At 39.2% G+C, this 22,586-nt stretch overlaps 1 protein-coding gene across 9 annotated transcripts in view; it reads right to left on the bottom strand.

Annotated features, from left to right (window-relative positions):
* Positions 1 to 277: 277 nt before the first annotated feature.
* Positions 278 to 22,586, bottom strand: part of pclob (piccolo presynaptic cytomatrix protein b) — a 53,730-nt gene continuing 31,421 nt past the window's right edge. The window contains exons 18-38 of one of the 9 annotated variants that reach the window (XM_058074986.1): positions 21,538 to 22,582; positions 20,596 to 20,664; positions 20,249 to 20,275; positions 18,674 to 18,762; positions 17,862 to 17,937; positions 17,656 to 17,781; positions 16,585 to 16,693; positions 16,334 to 16,401; positions 16,015 to 16,253; positions 14,833 to 14,880; positions 13,753 to 13,883; positions 12,641 to 12,667; positions 12,204 to 12,297; positions 10,687 to 10,758; positions 10,294 to 10,606; positions 8,874 to 9,068; positions 6,590 to 6,731; positions 6,463 to 6,518; positions 4,602 to 4,736; positions 4,301 to 4,446; positions 278 to 2,769 (exon numbers count right to left, since the gene is read on the bottom strand). In XM_058074986.1, the coding sequence (XP_057930969.1) occupies positions 2,626 to 2,769; positions 4,301 to 4,446; positions 4,602 to 4,736; positions 6,463 to 6,518; positions 6,590 to 6,731; positions 8,874 to 9,068; positions 10,294 to 10,606; positions 10,687 to 10,758; positions 12,204 to 12,297; positions 12,641 to 12,667; positions 13,753 to 13,883; positions 14,833 to 14,880; positions 16,015 to 16,253; positions 16,334 to 16,401; positions 16,585 to 16,693; positions 17,656 to 17,781; positions 17,862 to 17,937; positions 18,674 to 18,762; positions 20,249 to 20,275; positions 20,596 to 20,664; positions 21,538 to 22,582 (3,351 nt within the window). In that variant the 3' untranslated portion in view covers positions 278 to 2,625. Of the gene's footprint in view, positions 2,770 to 4,300; positions 4,447 to 4,601; positions 4,737 to 6,462; positions 6,519 to 6,589; positions 6,732 to 8,873; positions 9,069 to 10,293; positions 10,607 to 10,686; positions 10,759 to 12,203; positions 12,298 to 12,640; positions 12,668 to 13,752; positions 13,884 to 14,832; positions 14,881 to 16,014; positions 16,254 to 16,333; positions 16,402 to 16,584; positions 16,694 to 17,655; positions 17,782 to 17,861; positions 17,938 to 18,673; positions 18,763 to 20,248; positions 20,276 to 20,595; positions 20,665 to 21,537; positions 22,583 to 22,586 lie in introns of those variants that run through there. The other 8 variants (XM_058074988.1, XM_058074987.1, XM_058074989.1 and 5 more) reach the window with 8 other exon arrangements.

Genomic DNA, 22,586 nt, shown 5'->3' with positions numbered 1-22,586 from the left:
TTTTCCCCCGATCATGAAAACCAATATTTAAAAAAATGCTGTAGGAGATATGTCATAGTACACATATCGGTTATCAGCTGTTATCGGTGTCACAAATAAAAAAAAAAAGAGTTGGACAATATCGGTTTCAATATCGGTTTTCAGCCACTATCGGACATCCCTAGTTATAAGGTATTACAAATATACGTATGAATATATGTATGAATCATAAAATGAAAGTTCTAAAGTAATACAAATCCATGTATGAATCATGAAAGGAAAGAGATAACGCTACCTGTTTAATATAGTCTCTTCTTAATATTTATTCTTTTGACTCATAGGGGGCAGGGATATTTTTTACAGCACAATTTGCATAATATCTCAACACATCCTGTGTACAACCACAAAACCATTACATTACATTTTTTATGTTTTTTTTACACAGCGTGTAAAACAAGACAATTGTACAAGCATTTTTCTTTACAGTCAGCATACCGATAAATCTATACATATTCTCTCTCTTTTCAAATTATAATCTCTGAGACGAAAAAAACATGCAACATCCAAAACATAAAGTCTCAGACGACATTTGAAGTGGATTTTTTTTGTCTTCTCACTTATAGACACTGATTACTGTACATTTATATGTCTTTTTTTATTCTCCACTCCTCAACACCCATGCATGCTCACATTTGGACAAAATAAACATTCACTCTGTAGAAAATAAACACGTTATGTACAATGTCAAATAACGTCAGTCACATTCGCACCCTGCAGGACAACGACAAATGGAGGATTGCACAATTAACAGGCAACAGGACAAACAGTAATGTGTTAGAGGGGAGTCTACTAGGGAAAACAGTCATTAGCGAGCATTTGCATTTGTCGGAATTAGTCTTTTATTTTATGTTGTCAAGTAATTCATCCTAAATTGTGCATTGCCTTTTGGTACTCCTCATATTTACTATTTTTTTTCCTTAAAATTTGCTACATAGACATCAACAAACTGCACATCACATCAACTTCTTAACACATTTCCGTTTCATTCCAGTGCAGAAAAACACTTGATCTCACATGACAAATGAGAAAATAAACAATATGATAAAGTGCACAAGCTCCATGTGGATGTTAACACTTATTAACATCATCAATATATATTAAATCAGCTAGAAAATTAAATACTTTAATAGACCTTATGCTTAAACATATATAAGATTGAGTACGTTTAATTCCTTAAAAAACAACAAAAAAACATGTTGCATAGAAGTACCCCAAAAGAACTGATGGGTTTTGAAGAAAAAAAATGGCACGATAAAACACATTTCTGAAAAAAAATGTATTCTTTGCTTTAGTTAATATAATTTGTGTGTCTTTTTTGCTGTTAGAGTGACATCTTGTATACAATTTTCAAAATGCATCAAAAGGTGAAATGCTTAAATATGCAGTTAGTTGCTGAGTTGATTGTGATTTTTCCATTTTTTTAATGACTATTTTAAGGGGTCACCTGCACTATATGAGTGCCGACATTTGACCCCATGCGTCCTTTTTATGATTTTGTGTAAGTGAGGGGGCCTGAGGGAATGTTTTGGTGACAGGCAGTGAAAAAGGCTGGTTCACCGTGTTGCACCAGGAGTCACACACAGACACACAACAGCACAGTGAGTTCGACAGCACACACAGCAGGAGAGGAGGGCCAGACTTCACAAATAGACTTTGTGTTCAGTAGAAGAGTGTTGATAGGCTGTCAGGAAGTACAATTAATAAACACATAAACACTAGTTCATGTCTAATGTTTCTAACATTCCACTCAGCACTGCTTCATTTGACCTTACAGTGCTGCTTGTATAATGTGTTACTGCATGATGTCCTATTTTGTGGTGCATCTCCAGAAATAGAAATGAAATCTGTAGCAGATTGTCAGGACGCCACCATATATACTCATATTCATATATCATCTGTATCTGATATTTTATATCAACATCACACTCTGTATATATTTTAAGTCTCTGTAATCTGTGACAACTTTCTGACAAACTTGTTTTCATACCAAACTTGCAAGACCTTTTGTTCCCTAATAAAACATTCCTACATGAATGCACCACAATGGCATGAGGTGAAGCAAAACTGCATGAAAAAGCTGCTGTTTTTCCAACTTCTGTATAAACGGCACTGACACACAGTATTTTTTACAGAGGTAGTATCAGAGCCATAACAGAGGAGTGACCAGCACATGGTGATGATTTTATGTGTATTGCTCATGCTTAATATGTTGGATTAAGGTGTTTAGACAATTCAACATGTCCGGAAGGGACACTTCACTTCCTGTTTCCTGTTTTTCATGTATCTGGATGCATCCCAGGTATGTGAAAACACATACAGTTACAGGATACAGGGTTCTGTGTGAAAGGCAAAGACGGATAAATGCTTCCTCTGTTACAGCTCTGATGCGCTATTTTGCAGGGTCTCTTTGTGAAAGAGGCAATTGAGGTCACCCACCAGCAGGGGGCAGCACACATGCCCTGGCAGTTATCATTATGTAACATCGGAAGCAACCTTTTATGGATGTAAAAGTGGATGGCTGTGAATTAAAATAAGTCATTTTTTTAATTGGACATTTGCAAGCAGCACCACTCAACTCCATCTGCTTTAGAGGTTGGTCGGAGTGGAGCTAACGAGCAGCTTGTGCCAGCTCACCACCCTCTTCCTCATGTCCACCTTGTCTAGCCAGATGTAAGCTTCCCCGATGAGAGTCTTCTTCACGAATTTCCCTCCGTTGGACACTAAGAAAAGCTGGAAGAAAGACAAAGAGAAGCTGAATCTAATTGCTTATTCTGCTACTATGTTGTCAGCTCCAGCATGAATAATGGCAGGATGGTAATGCAATTCTGACCATGAAGATTTCATTTTTCTTATGGCATATTTTATATTTCTTACACTCATTTGACGTGATCCAAGCTGGCCAAGGCAGCTGCGGTCAAAGGTTAAGTCATGTGGCATATTTTACCAATAGTAGTTTTGTGTGATGATGTGTTATTAATGTTCTACAGGCCACTGGGTCAAAGAAGGTGTTTCTCTGAGCCTCTACATATCTACATAATCCACACTGCTTGACTATTGTAATCCCAGTAATGATTTATGATCATATATAAACTTGTGTTCAACCCACTGCACGTTTTGAGTCTGTATTATTATCTAAAAGTTTTACTTTTGCGTCTCACAGCAATTATGGTGCTTTCAAAAAGTGCAAAATCTCAAAAAACATCATCAATTGCAGAATTATAAAAGCAGTTTTACATTTTACCTGTAATATTGCATACAGGTGGTCCTCAGTTTAAAGCATTCTGAGTTTTTCTATTAATTATTAATATTGTACTGAGAGGAAAAATAACCCGCACGACGGGAGTGTAATACGTAGGCGGATGAATGCATTGGAGTAATGCTTTAGTTAACTATTTAATTTCAGGTGTACTTGTTTGGATTTTTGCCCATCATCCACAATCCTTATGTGAGACATTAACACGAATGTCATTCCCTTCTCTGTGTGTTCTAAAGATATAAAAACAGATAAAAAGAGACAGCTCAGTAGTGCAAGTAACAGGATCCACTTATGCCGCAAAGACTGCTATTAAAACACCTGTTCTCCTTTTATTACTGTTTTGTCTAATTCTTGCATTATTTAGTATTATTGTATGTTATTATGTTATGTTTGTTTTCTTCAGTTACTCCAGTTTCCTCCCACATTCCAAAAACATGCTAGGTTCATTGGCGACTCCAAATTGTCCATAGGTATGAATGTGAGTGTGAATGGCTGTTTGTCTATATGTGCCCTGTGATTGGCTGCCGACCAGTCCATGGTGTAACCCGCCTCTCGCTTCAGTGGGTTTAGTCTGCAAGCATACCTGTGACGCTTGTGAGGATAAGCGGCAAAGAAAATTGATGAATGGAGGTATAAGATTCGATTTACATCACAGTCTAGCAACAGAACTTGTATGGAACCTGAGGACTACCTGTATTTGTAAAGTATTACTGACTTAGTTTGAATGAGATGTGATTTCTGCAGACACAAACAGCATAGAGTATTTTTGGAGAACTAAGAAATACGTATTAATCTGCAAATGACCCAAGATAGCTGGCGTGTCTTTCAGACTTTATTCCCCTTAAGAGAAATAACTCTGTTAACTCTGTTTTCAGTTTTTGATCCATGATGCTTGCAGTCAAAGGTCAAGTTATTACATGTTGTTTCTGCGGGAAAAATATGTCTCTTCCAAAATAAGCCACATCTACGAATTCCCAGTGGATTGTGTAATCCACGGTTGCATACCTGTATGGAGTGTCCTGTGGGGTTGAGAGGAAATCGGAAGGTCTCGTTAAAAGAAGGCTCCCTGTCATGACGACAAACTCTGGTTTTCTTCTTGATGATCCTTTTCTGAGTCGCCACATTGACCACGTACAACTTCACATACAGGTCTGGAGGGAGGGTGTCAAAGTAGACACAGATGTTATGGATGGGGCCTGACCTATATAACGCTCATGAAGAACAGTTCATCCGCATCTAGTCACTCATGCATGTGCATACACAAACACTCGCATATTCACACACATAGACTGTGTCTGTTTCACACCTGGCAGGTGGTCTGGGCTTTTGAACTTGTAAGTAATGTTCCTGCACTGAAGGATCTCCAGGACCAACTGGTCACCATCTGTCTTCACCTCCTTCTTTAGAGCAACTTTGATCTCACCCATCACTTGGGTTTTACCTGCAATGACAATACACAATTTTATTGGTTACTACCTATTCTTATTATTATCATAGTTGATAGTCCTGATTATTACATGCTTGCAAATGGACTCGATGGAAAGCCTCCAATTGCAACCTTGAAAAGCTTTGCACATTTTTTTTTTTTTTACACAGTGTGTCTTTAATTGGGATCGGAACCCAAAGTAGGTTGCCGGTCACTTTTATTGGGTCACAGAATGTCAGAATGAAATACTATAAGCTTTTTTTTCTTATCATCAAGCAGGCACACAATTTATTCAAGCTAAAACAAAGTTCAGAAAATTCTTGATTTATTTTATGTATTGGTAGTCTTCCAAGAAATGTCCATTACTTTTTGGTGAGAGGCCACTCATTGATTTTGTCCAGCACTTTTTAAAATGATTATTTTTGCTGTCACTTATGAAGACTTGTGTATAACAGTCTGTATTTGTTTACATCTGTCTCGCTTGGGTTTTCCTGTGTAGAGCATGTTACAATATTAGTACGCAAAGTGCTATGAAATTCTATGAATGTGTGTGGATAACACTGTGATGAAAAATATTCCAAATGTACGTAAATAATCACAATGAATAATGAGTTCAACCTAAAAACATAACATACTTCATAAAGGTGAAGGACATCATTAAATGCAACCCTTTTACAAGCTCAACTACATGTTTTCCTTAGCCTGTTGGAGGTGAACCCCTGGAGCATCATATGTGGAACAGCTGTAGAACTACAACAGTCCATGGTGACCTTGGGCTGTGTTACATATTGAAATTAAACATTAGGGAAAGATTGTATCACGTGAAATGTACATGCAGTTATGGCAGACGACAGGATACTGTTGAAGTCATGTCTTCAGATATACAGTAGTGTTTCTTAAATTGAGATGGGGGCCCAGTCAGGGGTGCGGTGAACTGTTGGAGGGTGTGAGAGGCAGGAAGGAGTTCAATATAACTGCAGACCTGCCGACATGTATGAATTTGTGTACTCAGCAGGTATAAATAAATACATAGACATTATCAGTTTTGCAATATTATTCCAAATCTGGAGGGTGTACTTATATGTACTAGCCAGCAGGTGGTGACAACATACAATAGATCCCTGCTATTTGCAGTGCTTCCCTTCCAAGGGCCACCTGCAAGTAAAGGCGAGTTATAGAGACTCCCATAAGTCTATTTTTGACAGTCTAATAAAATCGGGGTTATGATGCTGCCACCAAAATTCATCTGTGAGTAATGATGCCAAAAGCAAGGAATAAAATACACCCAGAGCTTTCAGACACTCAACTTGGATCTTTCCTTGACAAGGGCACCAAAAACGCAAAATTTACAATCTACAAGTTACTGGAAAGATCAATAGAAGATTTACACCTGTGTTTTATAGGCTACTCCACAGCATTTGATAAAGTAAAACGTGAAAAATCTGCAAAATATTTTGAGTGAGCTGGATAGTGATGGGAAAGACTTGAGGATGACAAGAAATCTATACTGGGAATAAAAGACACCAATAAGAATAGTTAGTGAATGCAGCCAATTCAAACCCATTCAAAGTGCGGTTCGACAAAATTGTGTACAATCTCCCGATTTGCCTAACGTCTACAGGGAAATGATCTAACACAACAGCAATTAACAAGATGGAAGTTGGAGGAATAAATGCAATGTATTAGCAACCTCAGATATGCTGATTACACACTGATAATTCATGACAATTCAGCCACTTGCCTTCATTCTCTGGAGTCCCCAGGTGGTTTTTGTCAGTTCCATTGGGAATAGTACCACTGTAACAAACACCACAAACAATTATGTGTTGATCACAAAAAATACATTTTTTTAATATTTATTTTCTTACATCCGTGGCACTTGAAAAATGGCGCTGTCCACTCCAGTTCCACCTCCTTCACCCGAATCCAGTCCTCCATAGGCGTCCCCTACCAGACTGGGGGCCGACAGGACCACTGACCCTGAGACATCACCTAGCCTGTGTCCTGGTCCTAAAAACAACACACGCAGAAAAAGAGTAACTATCTGTTCATCTGGAGATTTTATGTAGATTTATAACCCTTTTCGTTGGTTTTGGTTGCTGCTTGTTGTACAGTAACACTTTTTTTGCAATACAATGTTATATACTTTGGGATTATGAGAAATTAGTCTGTATTCTGTATGTAGGTCAACAACATTAATCTCCACAACCTCATAAGATCCATGCACTGCAAGAGCTGCATTGTAAAGTATGCTGCATTTTAATACATTGTATTAATGAAAACAAATATTATTGTAGTTGCACTGTATGTACAGTATTGATTGGGAGCAGCCATTTAAAAATCGATTATTATTTCATTTATTATTGTATTCATAAACTGTTATTTTGAAACAGCTCTTGTAGTGACTCTTCCTAGAGTGTGCAGATGGACTTTTTTGCAGTCGTAGTCAGAACTGCTTTTGCAATGTTGAATAAGCTTGCAACACAATCAATAACTTAATGTTGCATACATTGTAATAGTTGCATGAAATACACAGGACATGCTACACATGCACAGTGACACATTCATTCATGTATTATTATTCCAATTACTGACATATTATGAATTAAATATGCATAATTTAGTTATTTTATTTAGTATTGTTTAGAAATAATTGAATTTTAGAATTATATAGGTATTATCTTTCTGATGTTGCCTCACCTTCCCTCGCCACTGCTCCTCTCTCTTTGCTCTCATTGGTGGATTCACAGGTTCACAATGACCTTGCGCTGTCTCTTTGACCACTTCATTCTGTGTCAATTGTCCCTTTTGCTATGAGGCATGGGAGTAATGAAGGGGGGGAAATGACTGGGTAGGGTGGGGAGCCTGTCAAATCCGTGTGTGTGTTTGTGTGTGTTATTTTTGCTACGCCGCTAATGATTCAAGCATGCAAACACACACTTCAGAAGAAGCCAAGGGAGCCGCTAGGTCATGCTTTATAATAATAGTCTTAATGTGAACAGAAAAGACACTAGAACAGGGCGATTCAACTGGTGGCCAGTGAATTACATCAGACCAATCCACAAGTTCAGTTCAAAACCTGGAACAAATTAGCACTTTTGCAGCAGATTCCTAAAAACAGCAGAGAATGCTTGTCATTTTGTAGATCTTTGATGAGCACTAGCAGAGTGCCTCTGTTGTTATTATTATTTTTTAATGTCTTTATGACTATATGTTCAGGACTTACATATTGTAAATTATGTCAAAGCCATTCGTTTACATTACAATATTTTCTGGACTATAAGTCGCTACGGTGTATAAATTGCAAAATGAAAAAAACACGGCAAGTCGGGGGGGAAATGTATTTAAGATGCTCTGAACTATAAGTCACATTTATTTACTAATTTATTTCACAAAATTCAAGACCAATAAAAGATTTAATCTGGAAAGGCAACTTATTCAATTACATTATATCATACAGAACAACAGGCTGGGTAGGTGTCTCATATGTTGGCATTAAACATTAACAGTTATTCTGCCACAGAGCAGCATAAAGAACATGGAAGTCTGAATAGGCCAAATGACAATAAAAGTCAGTGAGTCCAAAAAGCAGCATTAAAATCAAATTCACCAAGCTCCCGATCTCATTCCACGTCACTGCAATTTATAGTCCGAAAAGTATGTCATGTTTAGAACAAGGTCCTTAGCATTCTGAAAATGCAATGAACAATTTAGTTGAATGGCCCTGTCCCACAAATTAGTAGTTATTAGTTTGTTTAGTGGTAATTTTAAGAGTGTCTGAAGCTGCCATCCCAGATTGGTTTCTGCTCAGGAGTCAGGGATCACCACTGGGTTTATTTGTTGTAGAAACCATATGCTCGGGATTGGCGCATGCATGCTGTGTATTTTTTTTAATTAAAAGTTTAGTATTTAGAAATGAATTTAAATATTTCATCTTAATTTGCTGAAAAAGCAAATACTGTATATTTTGTATTTTGTTGCATTAAGTTTAATGTAATTAAATGTAATTACCAATTTAAATAAGTAAAAAAGGGGAAGCTAAGATAACACTTTCAGGTTCCATCTCAGCATTGCAACATTGCATGCACAGGGAAAAATAAATAAGGGAAGCATGAGAAAGGTTAGTGCATCAAGGGTAGGGAAGGGATTTACTTGGTTGCAGGCGGGATTGTTGCACGGCAGCCTCAGCAGCAGCAATGGCTATCCCAGCATCCTCCAGGTGGGCCTGAGTGACACTGCTCTTGCTTTGGCTTCGAGACGGCCCGTGGGAGCGTAGCTGGCCATCAGAGGAAGACTTGGAGCTACCCGGGCTGCTGTGGGACTTTTCCAGAGGCAACATCTGACAATCTGTTGGAATATTAGCATCAGGGAAGATATTGTAAAAGCATTGTTGGTTGTTTGGAACCAAGACACAGGAATGCAATGGAGATAAACTTATACATTTTGGTAACATTATTATATTGTCACACAAATTTGATTGGTTTATGTAACCCTCCAGGTTCCACCCTGGTCTCAAACCAAGATCTGCTGAATGAGAGTCGAGAGAGCCAGCCGTCAAGCTAAAAGCTGTAAACTCAATGTTGATGGGACAATGGGCTCTCTGGAGGTGTCATGGGCCTGTCATCAAAACACCAATGAAGGAGGATGCCCACCTGACGACACTAAAGTTTTTTATTTTTTTTAACCAGCCCCCCTTCCTTCCAGGCTGAGCTATGACCCGATGTGCGGGGCAGTTGTTGTTCTCAAGTCGGGAACTGTACTGCCATAATGTCCAGTACTCTTAAGGTGTCATGTAGTGAGATTTAATGACTTATTGTGACATAGCCCCCCCACCCCCGGCTGCAGGTCACATAGCCACTCTGGCTGCGATCCATTATGTTTATTTAATTGTCAAGTGACTGATTTTACTAATAATAATGGATTACCTTTTATATAGTGCTTCACAGTGAAGTGAACTCATTCATTCACCCAGTGGAAATTACTATTGGAATACTTAATACTATTGGAAATTGAGGCCCTATCCACACAAATGCGTATTCCTTAAACACTTATATTTTTCGATGCATTTTTGCCTCTCATCCACAAGCATATAGAGGTCCTTGAAAACTGAGCTTTTGGAAAACTCCAGCCAGTGTGAAGACTTTTTAAATTAGTATTTGTGTGGATGGCAAAGACGGAGCTTTTGGGTTTTTGCTGAAAGATGACGCACCAATTATATGCTATTATTTCCACATTAGATACATATAATTTAATGTGTGCAATTGCTGCTTCCAAGCATGCTGAAATGGTATTGGTTACACCCGAAGTGGGAAGCAGAACTTGGGGGAGGACAGAGAGCTTATCTCGCCTACAGCGCACGCCCATATAAGGAAGCCCATCTATGTGTGACATCACAAATCTCTAGTTTTATAACGTTCTCTGAAATTGAGCATTTTGAGCCAATCCGAAACTTCTTTCAGTATCTAAAACTTTGGCATCGTTTAACAGAGAATACAACATTCTAATTACATTTATAGGTCAGAAAAGTGGAAAAAGCACAATACGTCCCCTTTAAAAGAAGTGTTCACCCTACCTTTGGAGGGATCAGGGAAGATTCCATGGCTTCTGCTCTTGATTACAGAGTTTTTAGGCGAATCATAACTCCCTTCTCCCTGATCTGGTCCTTGTCCCTGTCCTGTACCATGCCCAGGCCCCATCCCAGGCCCCGGTAGATGACCCTGGCCTGGGACATGTCCCTGACTGTTCCCCTGACCGAATCCAGACCCAGGTGGTCCCTGAGCTCCATGGTGGGCTCTGCTGTGTTCAATGCTCTCACTTTGTTCCTTAAGTGGCAGCCAGCGAGGAGTGTTATCTAACTGGGATGTGTTTGACAAGTCAATCAACACCTGGGATGCAAAAAAACATGCAGAGTGAGGCAAGTGTTAGCTTCCATTAAATACAAGGCTTTGACACTAAAAGCACTCACTTCTCCGAGGAAGTCATTGGATGACGATCTGTCATAGTCCCACACAGTCACCTCCAGAGTCTTTTTCTTCAGCTGGAATGAAGAGGAAAAGTGGATAATTTATTGTCTCTGTGCATTTACTTGTGTGAATAAATTATGTTTGTTGTGCTTGTGTTCTCTGTGGCCCATGCATCAATGAATGCAAACAACATGTGGCAATGCAATAAGCAAAGATGTACAGGAAATTTGCATTAGGTCAATAAATGCCCACATCTGTGAATATACATGTTGTGTGTGTGTGTGTGTGTGTGTGTGTGTGATGAAAAGAGCATAAGCAGTAGTACTTTGCAGTCTGTGCAGTCTTTGTGAGCAAGTAGTGCGATGTGATTAAACGGAGGACGCCCCACAGGGGCTGGCTGAAATAGTATTCATAGTGCAGACATTTGCCTCTAACTATGTCATGTTTCCAGACACCAAATGACAAACTTCAAATTCAAAGTGTAATGGTTTTGAAAAAAACAAGAGTTAACACATTTAAGAACCCCTCCAACCCACAAATTTTGTAAATATCTTGTATTATATCTTCTATTGTTGGCAGTTTAAAAATCATCCACTGGATTTAGTTTTCATGACATTACCTTTATGCAAGTTTGTTTGTAAAAATGGGTTACTAGGATGCTGTTGCAAAGTTTTGCCACATGGTGGTGCTACAAATTGATTAGTTAGGGCGGCCACACACCACAGAGAAGAAAAATGAACTATTCCAGTGGTTCCCAAAGTGGGGTACGCGTACCCCCAGTGGTATAGTTGCCAGAGGGGGTACATGAATAAAAAAAATTAAAAAAATAAAAATAAAAAAATTACGAGTGTGCCTGAACACCTCACAGGGCAAGGAGAACACAGCGGGAAGGAGATATTTACAAAACAAACCACTTACACAACAATAAGGCAACGTTACAAAACATTATACTTCTAACAGACACCAATGTTAAACAAAGCTTTCTAACTGCATTTATAGGTCAGAAAAGTGGAAAAAGCATAATAGGTCCCCTTTAAAACACTGGACCAAATACTGCATATTCCCAGCTGTGGCAATGCAGATAAAAGGATACAGGGATACGGAAACCCCCTCAAGATAAATTGCAAGAAGACAATTCTTGTAGGAATGTAACATCCAAAAGAGTTCATATAATCTGAAGAATCTGCTGATTTCTGTCTTAGGGAGTTACATAGGGCCCTATGATTTCCGCGGTAACGGAATCACCGAATTGGCCAATTGCTTAGTTAAGCAGAGCATGGTAGTGCTGCTGTGTGTGTGACTGAGGTTGGATGCATGTTTAAACCATGCTGTGGTTTACAGTGTTAATGTAAGAAATCATTTTACAATGCCTGCTAACAACGTGCAGGTTTGTGAGTTAAAAAGACGAGAGGCACTTCATTCTTGCACCCAGCTCACCTTAACCGTAAAGAATGAAAGAAATAAGAGCACTGTTTGCTGTATATTGGCTGTGTAAACAAAATGTTGGTGTATACCATACCTGTTCCAGATGGATGTTCTTGTAGATAACTGTCTGGTTCCATTCTGGATTCATGGTCTTCTGTGCATACTTGGTCCTCCTCTTGTTGTCAACACTGAAATATTATGAGAACAACTTGAATTTAGAGATTTCTTCATTTATTCAATATATACCAACTGAAAATATGTTTTAATATGACCTTTCACTGAAGACAAATCAAAGTAATGATTGGAAATAAACTATAAATGTTGCAAAGTCACTTATCACTACAGTACTTCTAACAGAGGCAATGTGAGAGGCATGAAGAGTGAAAGCTCTGATACCAGTCATCATAACACTATGAAACAGAGCAGACACACAAACAAAACACTAAAACAAAAGGATGGGAAAATGACTACATTTTACAGGGATAGAAAAGGTGAAACACCAACTGAAAGCAAAGATCAGCACCACACTACCTTGCATTCTGGACAACCATGACTTGTCTGAGGGAGTCCAGAAGAGGAAGAGGAGGGCAGATTTTCACAGACAAGAAAGCCGAAAAACAAAAAAACAGTCAGAGTAACCCAATGAGCGTTAAAGAAAAGGCAGTAAACGGAGAGTGAGCCGAGGCAATCAATACTCTCTCCTGGTTTTATCACCAAGAAAAGCATGTAAACAAGCATCATCACATGAGTGCAATTGGCCAATTGGCTACTCTGAATTGCTATGCTGCTCCAGCCATCAATGTCACACAGATACAAAACAATGAGCTCTACTACATTGCTCCTGTTGGAGAAAATACGCCTGTAGAGAGGGCTTTATTTGAAACAGATACTGTTACACAGGAGATAATGATATTGATCCCTGTGCTACAGTATTTACAAGATCCCGAGATGAGGGTAGAGCAGATAGAAATATGAGGAACCATCCATGATGGGGGCAACATTGTTATGTCTATACAAAGCATGTCGGGGAAGTTTAATCAGGAAACTGGTCGCCAGTCAATCACAGGGCTACTATATTAAGATGTTTCTCCAGAAAGTAGTTGAAAATACTTTTTGCAAGCATGCGATCAAATCCCGCCAACTAATGACAGGCTTTTCCCCCCAGAGCTTTTTCCTCCTGTCACTCATACACGTCAGTAACCTGGAGAGATGCAACTGTGACATTGAGACCTGCTGGAGAAAAATGTCTCACAGGTTGTTCACAAGTTAGCAAACAACAGATGCTAATTGAATAATAACGGTGATCAATGAAGCAGAGTTGTCAATTTTGTCTTAAAAAATGTTTTCCCAAAAATGTGTCTCGGAAAAAAATGTTCGTCTTCTATCTGGGTCAATACAATAATTCAACCCATTAGTAAAGTAAATGTAGTTCAATTCAAACACCATCAACTGCATCATTCCCAGTCTAAAATGGCCTCATATCATTATGTTCTCTCTCATTCTGTATTCATACAGTACAAACACATCATTACATACAGCACAGTCATCCCAACCAAATAGGAGAGGGAGAGAAATCAAGACAAGCACAAAAAAGCTGGAAGGCGGAAACACATCAGACATTAGAAGCCCGTCTCAAAGCTCACCCTCTCCCCGGTAGCAGGTAGACCTTGACGAAAGGGTCAGAGTAGCCGTCATTGTCCCTTGGGGCTAAGTTTCGGGCCTGGAGCACATGCACAATCAGGTTTCCCACATTTCTGTCATAGTTGATCTGCAACTGAGTGGGGAGACGAGTGGGAAAATGATTAGGATTGAACAGTCATGTGTTCATGTGAAATGTAATTTACTTTAGAGTCATAGTCACAAGTAATATGATCAGTGTTCTATACAGGTGGTATGGTAGCTATATATTTAGATATTGGGCAAACATTGTGCTTAAAAGCTAAGTCTCTAAGACAAAAAGCAAAGCTAAGCAAAATCTGTTAACCTACTATAACATTGGTTAGTATACAGTATCGCAATTCCCAGAAAAGCCTGTGATGGTGGTATAATTTGGATTTTGACCAATTTTTTATCACACATATATAATGTGAGACCACTGCATATCTCACAGGACACCATTTGCTGCTTTTTCTTTAGCTTTCATGGTACCAAAGAAGGGTGCTGATAATGATAATAATAATACAGACATTTAAGGTGTTCCCTGTCTGGTCCACCAATATTACAGACCACTAAAGTATTCTTTTGTGCATCAACAAGCGCAAATATAGCGGTAAAGACAAGCGCGTAATTTGCCCAGAAATAGGGGGGTTATGACCCCCGCAAAATTAATATAACCTCCCGAATATAATCACAGAATTCAGATTTAATAAATATATACATTATCTTGCATTGATATATTCTTGATTTCCTTTATATCATGGTCACAGCAAAACAGAAGCATATTTAATCATCCGGTGAGTACTTGAACTTGAAAAAATATAAGTCATTGATAAGCCTACTGTATTGCTATGTTCTCAGTTGCTATTACATATAGTCAACAGAAGAGTGTGCTACTCAAGAACCACACTGAGTCATGTTAATAATAGAATAAACACAGCGTCATCTGTTGTTGTATGTTGTCATCTAACCCTTGGTCAGGTCATGACCAAGGGCTAGATGGCTTGATTTAACCGTAGAAGTTCCCCCTCTGTGACATGTTGTTGCTTTGAGAAAGTGTTTTGTACCTGAATTTCTCCAGTAATGGGATGTGATATCTTCATTGTGTCTGTTGGCTGAAATAGGAAACAAAGGAGAATGATTATGAGTTAGTCAATCTGTAAATATTAGGAAAAATGTTCTTCTTCCATCACAAAATCAAATAGCTGAGGTATGCTGACATTAATTAAAGGTATTACATTTAATGTAGAAATGTAATTTCATTTTTGACACAATGCATTCACTGTGTGCTGTTGCTTAAACTGAGTCTACATGGTCCTTGCCCACCTCCACTGAGGGTCATATGCTAAATGACCCCATTTAACTGTTCTATCATAATTGGCCTGTCATCCCCTGATGTACGCCATAGTACTGTTTGACCTTCACATGCGACCTCCCTTTGGAAGTGTTGTATGATGTAATGTTAATGGAATCAGAACAGCCAAAGTGGATGGCACCCGGCACAGAGCGGCTCACTGCAGTGTCAAACAAGACAGTATATTCTGTGGAGTCTTGGCTTCAGTAGTAGCCCCAGCTACAGCTGTCAGCAAGTGATGTTAATATGCAGTAGTATTAAATTTACTACAGAGTTATTATTATTAAATACAGAGTAGTGATTTAATTGTGAACTATTACTCTTATCATTACAGCGTCCAAAGCCATTCCTACCAAAAGTGGTAACATTTTGGAGTTCAATCAAACATTTCTGAAAAATGTCTCAAAGATCAAACAATTAGCATGCAATTGCACTTCTAAAGTATACAAAAATATAAAGTTTGGACTGCCGTAAATGCATGATGTCAAGCTAGAATGCTGCACATGTCGAACTCAGCTGCTTTCTTGTGTGTACAGAAGAACACCATTGTTGACCACCAGACACATTTAACCATATATCAGGCAATTAACGTTTGTGACATCTATATGAGCGACACAATGAATTCAGTCAAACAATTATGTACCCACATTTAGATACCAAGTATATGGAAATATAATCATTAATTATGAACAATACCAATATCCCATCAGGTAACAGTGTTGCAAAGCCCATATAAGACCACATAAGATCATAAGAGAAAGTAGTGCTCACTGGTTTGTAGCCTACTTGAGTTGCTTAGGTGCTCCACCAATTTGTTCATATAAAAATGTCACTTTGTGTATATTTATTTGTATTATTCAAAGATGTAGTAATTTCAGGCATTAAAATTCACTACCTTGTGCCGTTTCTTGTTTATGGCAGGGGATGCAGGCTGGCCAGGGCTCGGCACACCACTGGAAGCTGCAGATCCAGTGCCTGAGTGGAGTAGAGCTGACCTCTCCAATGCTGACAACACTCCCAACCCTCCAGGTCCAACTCCTGTGCCCAATATGTCTGGAGCTTGCTGCTGGGACACCTTCTGCAGCTCTGCAGCCAGCTGCTTAGGATCCACACCAGGAGAACGCTGCCCACCGACTGAAGAAAAACATCCACAGTAATGAACATTGCACGAACAAGAGACGGTACACAGGTGCATGCAAATGCATCGTACATACCAGCCTTAAGCTGGACATGGTACTCCAGGACTTGTGGGTGCTCGGGGTCAGACAGCATATTAAGGTCGCTGTTTGGATCCACACAAGGGGACATTTGCAACCAGTGAATTTAGTAGGAATGAGTGGTGTTTGTCAGATGAAGGGGCGTGGAGGAAAAGGTAGTCATGGGTGCACAGCCACCATATTGCATCTAAACATGTCAAATAGTTTCAGTGGCACAAGAGGGCTAAATGGTGACAGCTGTGACTTACAGTCTTACACAGAGCTCCGCCTCTGTGCACGGCTGGCTCATGATGCCTTGCACTTCTTCATAGGTTTTTCCAGTCAGCGGGATGCCGTTCCACTCTAACACCTGCATGCCTATTATGTCAAAAGTGAAACAACTTTAGGTATTAACTTCACAAAATGGCATTAGCAGCATATAAAGTATGTGTGTTACATTGTATTAATGCTGGCAAAGGCGTTTGCTTTTTAGCAATGTTACAACATTGGTTCAATTGAGGCTGTGTTGTGCCCCCCATCCAAAACAGGGGCGTCCCTGACTGAGAATATATCCATCATTTCTAAGACTCTACACTAGAGGCAAAGACAAACTTTTCTAAATCCACTTATTACTGTATGCATGTTGGAAGAACAATGTAACAAATGGAAAATTTCAGTCCTAAAGAAGACACAGGTGAGCTCACTAATACAAGAATAAAACCTGCCAAACTCACCAGCTGCTTGGGTTAATATGTGTCTTTTATGAAAAGTCCCTCTGCTGTCGCTGTGCAGCACTAATACATTTCGTCCTTCCCCGTGCTCTATTTTCGCTTGCACCTGAAGGCATGTTCTGTTGTGCTACGCTTGCATCGTTCCAATTCAGCATGCAGCAGCGGGTAAACATAAGCTCCCTGACCACAGTGCCTGCTCCAGAGACTGCTAATGAAAGCAGTACCTCATTTAAAGACCTATTTCAAATAGGTGATGTTGAAATAGGGTGACACCAGGCACGAATTCCTTTCCCCTTTGTTAGAATTATGACTGTAGAGAGAAACTATCTATTCTAAAGACAACCTTTAACTGTAAGAAGCAGCATAAGCATCTAAGCTCAGTATGTTGAGGTGAAAATGCAAGGCCTCTACTGCATCATGCTTGTTAAATATAGCTCAATGACTAATACCTCCCAAGGTAAAGCCTTTTATAAAGAATGTGACGTCTTTAGGAATGAGAAATGATACACCACATTACAAATTAATATTCAGATTCTGACTTTTTGGATAAGGGGTTCTTCCAGCAAATAATCATCCTACAGATTTTAAGCATTACTATATCCATTATACCCTCTGTGACTTTTCCCGTTTGCTCTGCAACTCCACCAGGAATAACTCTGGCAATATAGGCTCCAATGTCTCCACGGCACCCTGGAATCTCCTTGCCGCCAACCACTCGTATCCCAAGACCGTTCCCTAAGCAAAAAGAGCATAATCAGGACTAAACGATAACAACATCTATGTGGACTTGTTGGCTCGTCTGTAAGCATTTGTACCTGACACACTGGAGTCCCTCTGGTCTCTCGTAAGCTTGACGCGAGTGTGAGGGAAGACATAAGGGACCAGTTTCATCTAAAGAAGAAGTTAAAAAAAGGAAGAAAGTTCAAAATGTTTACTACTACGTAGTTAGCATTAATAGTAATTATTTTGTAACTATCAGGTCGAAGACAGTCCCACACTAAACAATTACCTTTACAGTTCATAAGAATACACTGGACCTTTAATAGTTACTTTTTGGACCTTAAATAGTAACCGCATCTTATATTAGTAGCCTATGCCCAGTTGTTTCCCTGCCATCCAGCCATTTGTTTTATAACAGTATGTTATGCTCTCTCCTATGTTGCAATTGGTGTATTAAAATTGTTTTTCAGCCTCACACCTCTGCAAATGTTGTCAAGACCTACACAGCACATAACATGAAAATCCCCAAGAAGAATGAACAGTAAAAAAAGGTGAAAATAAGGTAAACAAGACGCATTTAATGAAGTAGGCAATGCAACTGCCAGTTTTATAAGGATCAGTGTTTATATTAAATACACTGTAGAGTGGAGTTCACCACTTTGGATGCAAGAAATATGAAATTCTTGTTCTGTTTGTGGTACAATGAATGAGATGATCTAATCAGATTGTTCTGATGTATTTCCTCTACTCGTGACCACAAGGGGCTATTTGGTCCCTGCTATTGCTATGATACATGTGATAAATGACCAAAGTTTACTTTGTTGACAGTTGACAATTACTTAACTGATTTAGACATTTAGACTCAACAACATCAACTGTCATGGAAGTATGTAAGTTTAAATTTTACCTGTCTCCTTTCCACCATGTGTCTATGTTGAGGGTGTCCTTCTCTTGGTTTATCAAACCAGTCTGTGTCCTCTCTCCTCAGGTGGTAGGCTAGGCAAAAAGAAGCAGCAGTTAGTTCACCTGTAATTATTAAAAAAAAATCTACTAATCTACTTAAAGCATGGTAAGGATAAAGCAAAGCTCAATTTTTCAATCAAGCTTTGGAAACACAGTTTCCAATATGCATCACAAAGTCTGTTACACATCAGTTTTCTGTATTTCAATGTACGTATGTCTTCTTCTTTACTTATGTGCACTGTGAAAAAAGAAAGGGTTAATACATATGTCTATGACTAAAGCAGAAGCTCTTACAGCAGAATTTTTAATACAGCTTCTATGCTCTTGGAATTGAATATATTTAAAGCACTTTTTCCACAGAAAAATGTAAGGATTCGTCTTTGATATTCTTCACCTTTTAGTTTATCAAAAATAACAATACAGGTGGTTCTTGGGTTATATACGAGTTTGGTTCCTTGATTGTGATGTAAGTTGAGTTATAGTATCTGACCTCACACCTACACTACACCACACTAAATACAAGAATTAAATGAAATAATACAAAATGAAAGCCAATGCAATAGGAATCATTTTCAGACAATCAGTGTAGTGTTAAACAGTTGTGTGATTCCCGAGTGTTAGTGAAGGTGACCTATGTGCATGCACAGGACTGTTGAATTTGCTGATTTACAGTAGCGTGGTTCAGACAACAGTTGCTTTCTTTGTTTTTTCAATAAAGAGATTATTGACAGATTGCCTCCTCGTTATACTGACAAAGCTACAAAGTGCAGCAAATATTGAGTACATCGTGTACGTTTAGTGAGCGAGCCTCATGTTTATGGAGCAAAATTACGTTTTTAATTTATGGGAGCATATATACGTAACCACAAAACTACAGAATGCCATAAACCGAGGACCACCTGTATTAAATTAAAGCAGTAAATACATTAATAAAATCCTACATCTCAGCTTTGATGGAATAGTTAACGTTTCCACTAATTAGAATATGCTGTAATAAGTCTTTAGAGAATGTAGTGACATTTATATTTGAAACTTTGTACTATAGTTTTGCCTCATGCCCTGTAGCCACTGACTTTTTGAGATTATGTAAATGCGTTATCCTATTATCTCAGATTAAGATAATATTGACTTTGAAGAGCTTGATCAAAACACCAGACTTACTGTACATTCTAATACCAATCAGAACGACACATCTGTGACAATTGCAAAAACTACATGAACATGAAAGACCAGAAATGGAGCTGATATGCTTACAAGAACCAGTGTGATGTGCAGCCATTCCCTAATGATGCATAGTTTGAGTCACTGCAGCAGATGTGCTATTGTGATGGTTCATTCCCAAATGAATTGGACATGTCAGCAACTAGAGTTGTGTTAAATGGCATGTTACTTTTCACCATTGAGATGCGGGTCATTCCGTAATGGATCCAGTCGGTATGTTAATAAGATAACTCATAGAGAAGTGAATCATTGAGAATGATATGCGACATGGAGGCAACATGGGAGAATGCTGTCTCACCTTCTATATTCCAGTTTGGGCCTCCAGCTGGGATACAAAATTGTATATGTATGTTTTAAAAGAAGGAATATATTTTTTGTTTAGAGAAATGCGTGCAGCAGACTACAAAGTTAAGCTACAGGAGCTAAGCTGATAGTTGATATGTACAGGGAGTGTATGTCAGCACATGCATTAAAAGCAGGAGTCAATGTATGATGCATGCTGGAAAATTACTGCATACAACTAGCCACTAGACACTTAGGGAGAGGCACTATGAAGAATACACAGAATACATTATAGGGAAAAGCTCATCCATCAATCAAAGTGGGCCTAAAGAGTTAGTTCACCAGTTAGTTAAGATACTCTACCGTGTCTGATACTTTCATGAAAGATTCTGGCTTCGTCTCTGTTCAACACCAGCATGGACTCACTGAGTCCTGTAATCAAGGCAGATTGACACTTATATGTGGAGTAATCACACAAATCATCTTCTCATCTGCTCCAGAAAGCTCCTTCAAAAACAGTCCAGAAGCTCATGTAATATGGATGGGGATGAGACTTTAACCATCATCAACAGTGTTTTGGAAATGTCAAGTATGTTCCTCTGTTTTACAACTAAGCATGTTGGTGTGTGAGTTGCCCTTATAACACTGTGTGAAATGGCAATGAGACCTCCTGAGAACAGCAGGACATGCAGAGGACATTGACTTTATTAAGATGTAAACTGAAAATACAGATTGTCAGTGTATGTAAAACAAAACAAAAAAACATGCAAGGATGCAAAATCAAATGCAGTTAAAAAAAATCAATCAAGACACACACTTAATCTAACAATAATGACATGATGATAAGGCGATACTATAAATGGAATGGAATGGCCTTTATTGTCATTATACATTATAAGATGTACAACGAAATTGGAGAGTTTAACTGTGATAAACAAGGGACGACTGTATTCCCTTTAAAAAAACACATTGATCAACTTTAAAATGGAACATGTACTTGTGGGGAAAATAAAGCAATGTAAAAATAAAATGACAAAGCATGCTCTTGAAATCACAGAAGGAATATGGATAGACTTCCATGGTTCCATACATAAACTCAAGCTAAGAGTCTTATGTATCACTAAGTGGAAGCACTAAAAACGGAAAACAACAGCATGCACATGTTTAACATGAAGAAGGAAAATACTGCTGTTTGGAGTACTGATGACTGAAGAGCACAAAACCAGTAAAATCACTCAGCAGTTGCATGCATGACAAGTACGTCCACACAGTAAAGTTCTTGCAATAGTCTCTGGTTCCATTTACCTTCACTGTCCGACATGGCACCTTGTAAGTCATCCATGATGAATGTAATATCTCGATCGTAGCCGCAAGTCCGAGATTCTTCCCTCATATGTTGCTGAACCTCCGGCAGAGAGTGACTAGATCCAAATTGGTCCCTGGAGTCGGCAGCAATTGGAGGGAGAGGTCCCGCTGAAGCCCGAGCCATACCCATAGGCTGCCCCACAGGGCTGAGAGGGCTCTCCTCCTCTGAGTTTTGAGCCACAATTGGAATACGGCCCCGACTTTGGCTGATAGGCAAACTGGTGGGCTTTGCTCTGGTCACACCGGGAGCAAATGCTGCATCTAAAACATCCCCCTCTGTTTTAAGTCTCAGCGAGGAGCTGGAAAGATCCCGTTTGATTGATAGATCCAAGCCATAGACAGAGGAGGGCCGGGAAGACGGACGAGATGATGGTCTGGAGCGGCTTCCACTTGGGTAGGTGCCATCATCCTGGACAGTGGCCCTAATAGTGGAACCGAGTCCGAGAGACTGTCCAAGAGAACCAGCAAGATTAGCCCCCAGTGAGGATCCCAAGTATTTCTGCTGCTCTGATAAGTTCTTCCTTAGTCCAAATGTAATCTCATCCTGAAGCAACCTTGCCCTAGCAGCCAGATTGGTCACAGAAGAAGCTCCAGATCCCATGTAGCTGCTAAAGTCTGGTTCCAAATCTCGCCTCTCCTGAATGGGGGAGAATTTAGTGATGGCTTTTGGGTCAATTAAAGCCTTTTTGTTTTTCATCTGTTTCTGGTAAAGTACAGCAGCCGGGAGCTGTTTTGCAGCCTGTTTTTCCAGAGTGAGCCTTCCAATGCTGTACTTTTCACCTTTTGGGAAGTGGCGAAAGCTGCTGTCACTTGGGAGATACTGAGGAAGTCCCAAGCCTGGTAAATGCTCTAGTCCCTCAGTCCCTCGCCGGAACTCTTGCTTGATCTGCTGCTTCAGTAGCTTTAACTCATAAGGTTCTTCCATAGTGTCATCTTCTCCTTTACCATAACCTTGAACTTGGGACGGCCCTAAAAAATCTGCTACCTAA

Source organism: Doryrhamphus excisus, chromosome 6 (genome assembly GCF_030265055.1).
Source record: "Doryrhamphus excisus isolate RoL2022-K1 chromosome 6, RoL_Dexc_1.0, whole genome shotgun sequence".
In the NCBI taxonomy this organism is placed as follows: domain Eukaryota; kingdom Metazoa; phylum Chordata; class Actinopteri; order Syngnathiformes; family Syngnathidae; genus Doryrhamphus; species Doryrhamphus excisus.
Note: the sequence above shows the minus strand (reverse complement) of the source record. Positions and strands in the feature narration are given on the sequence as shown.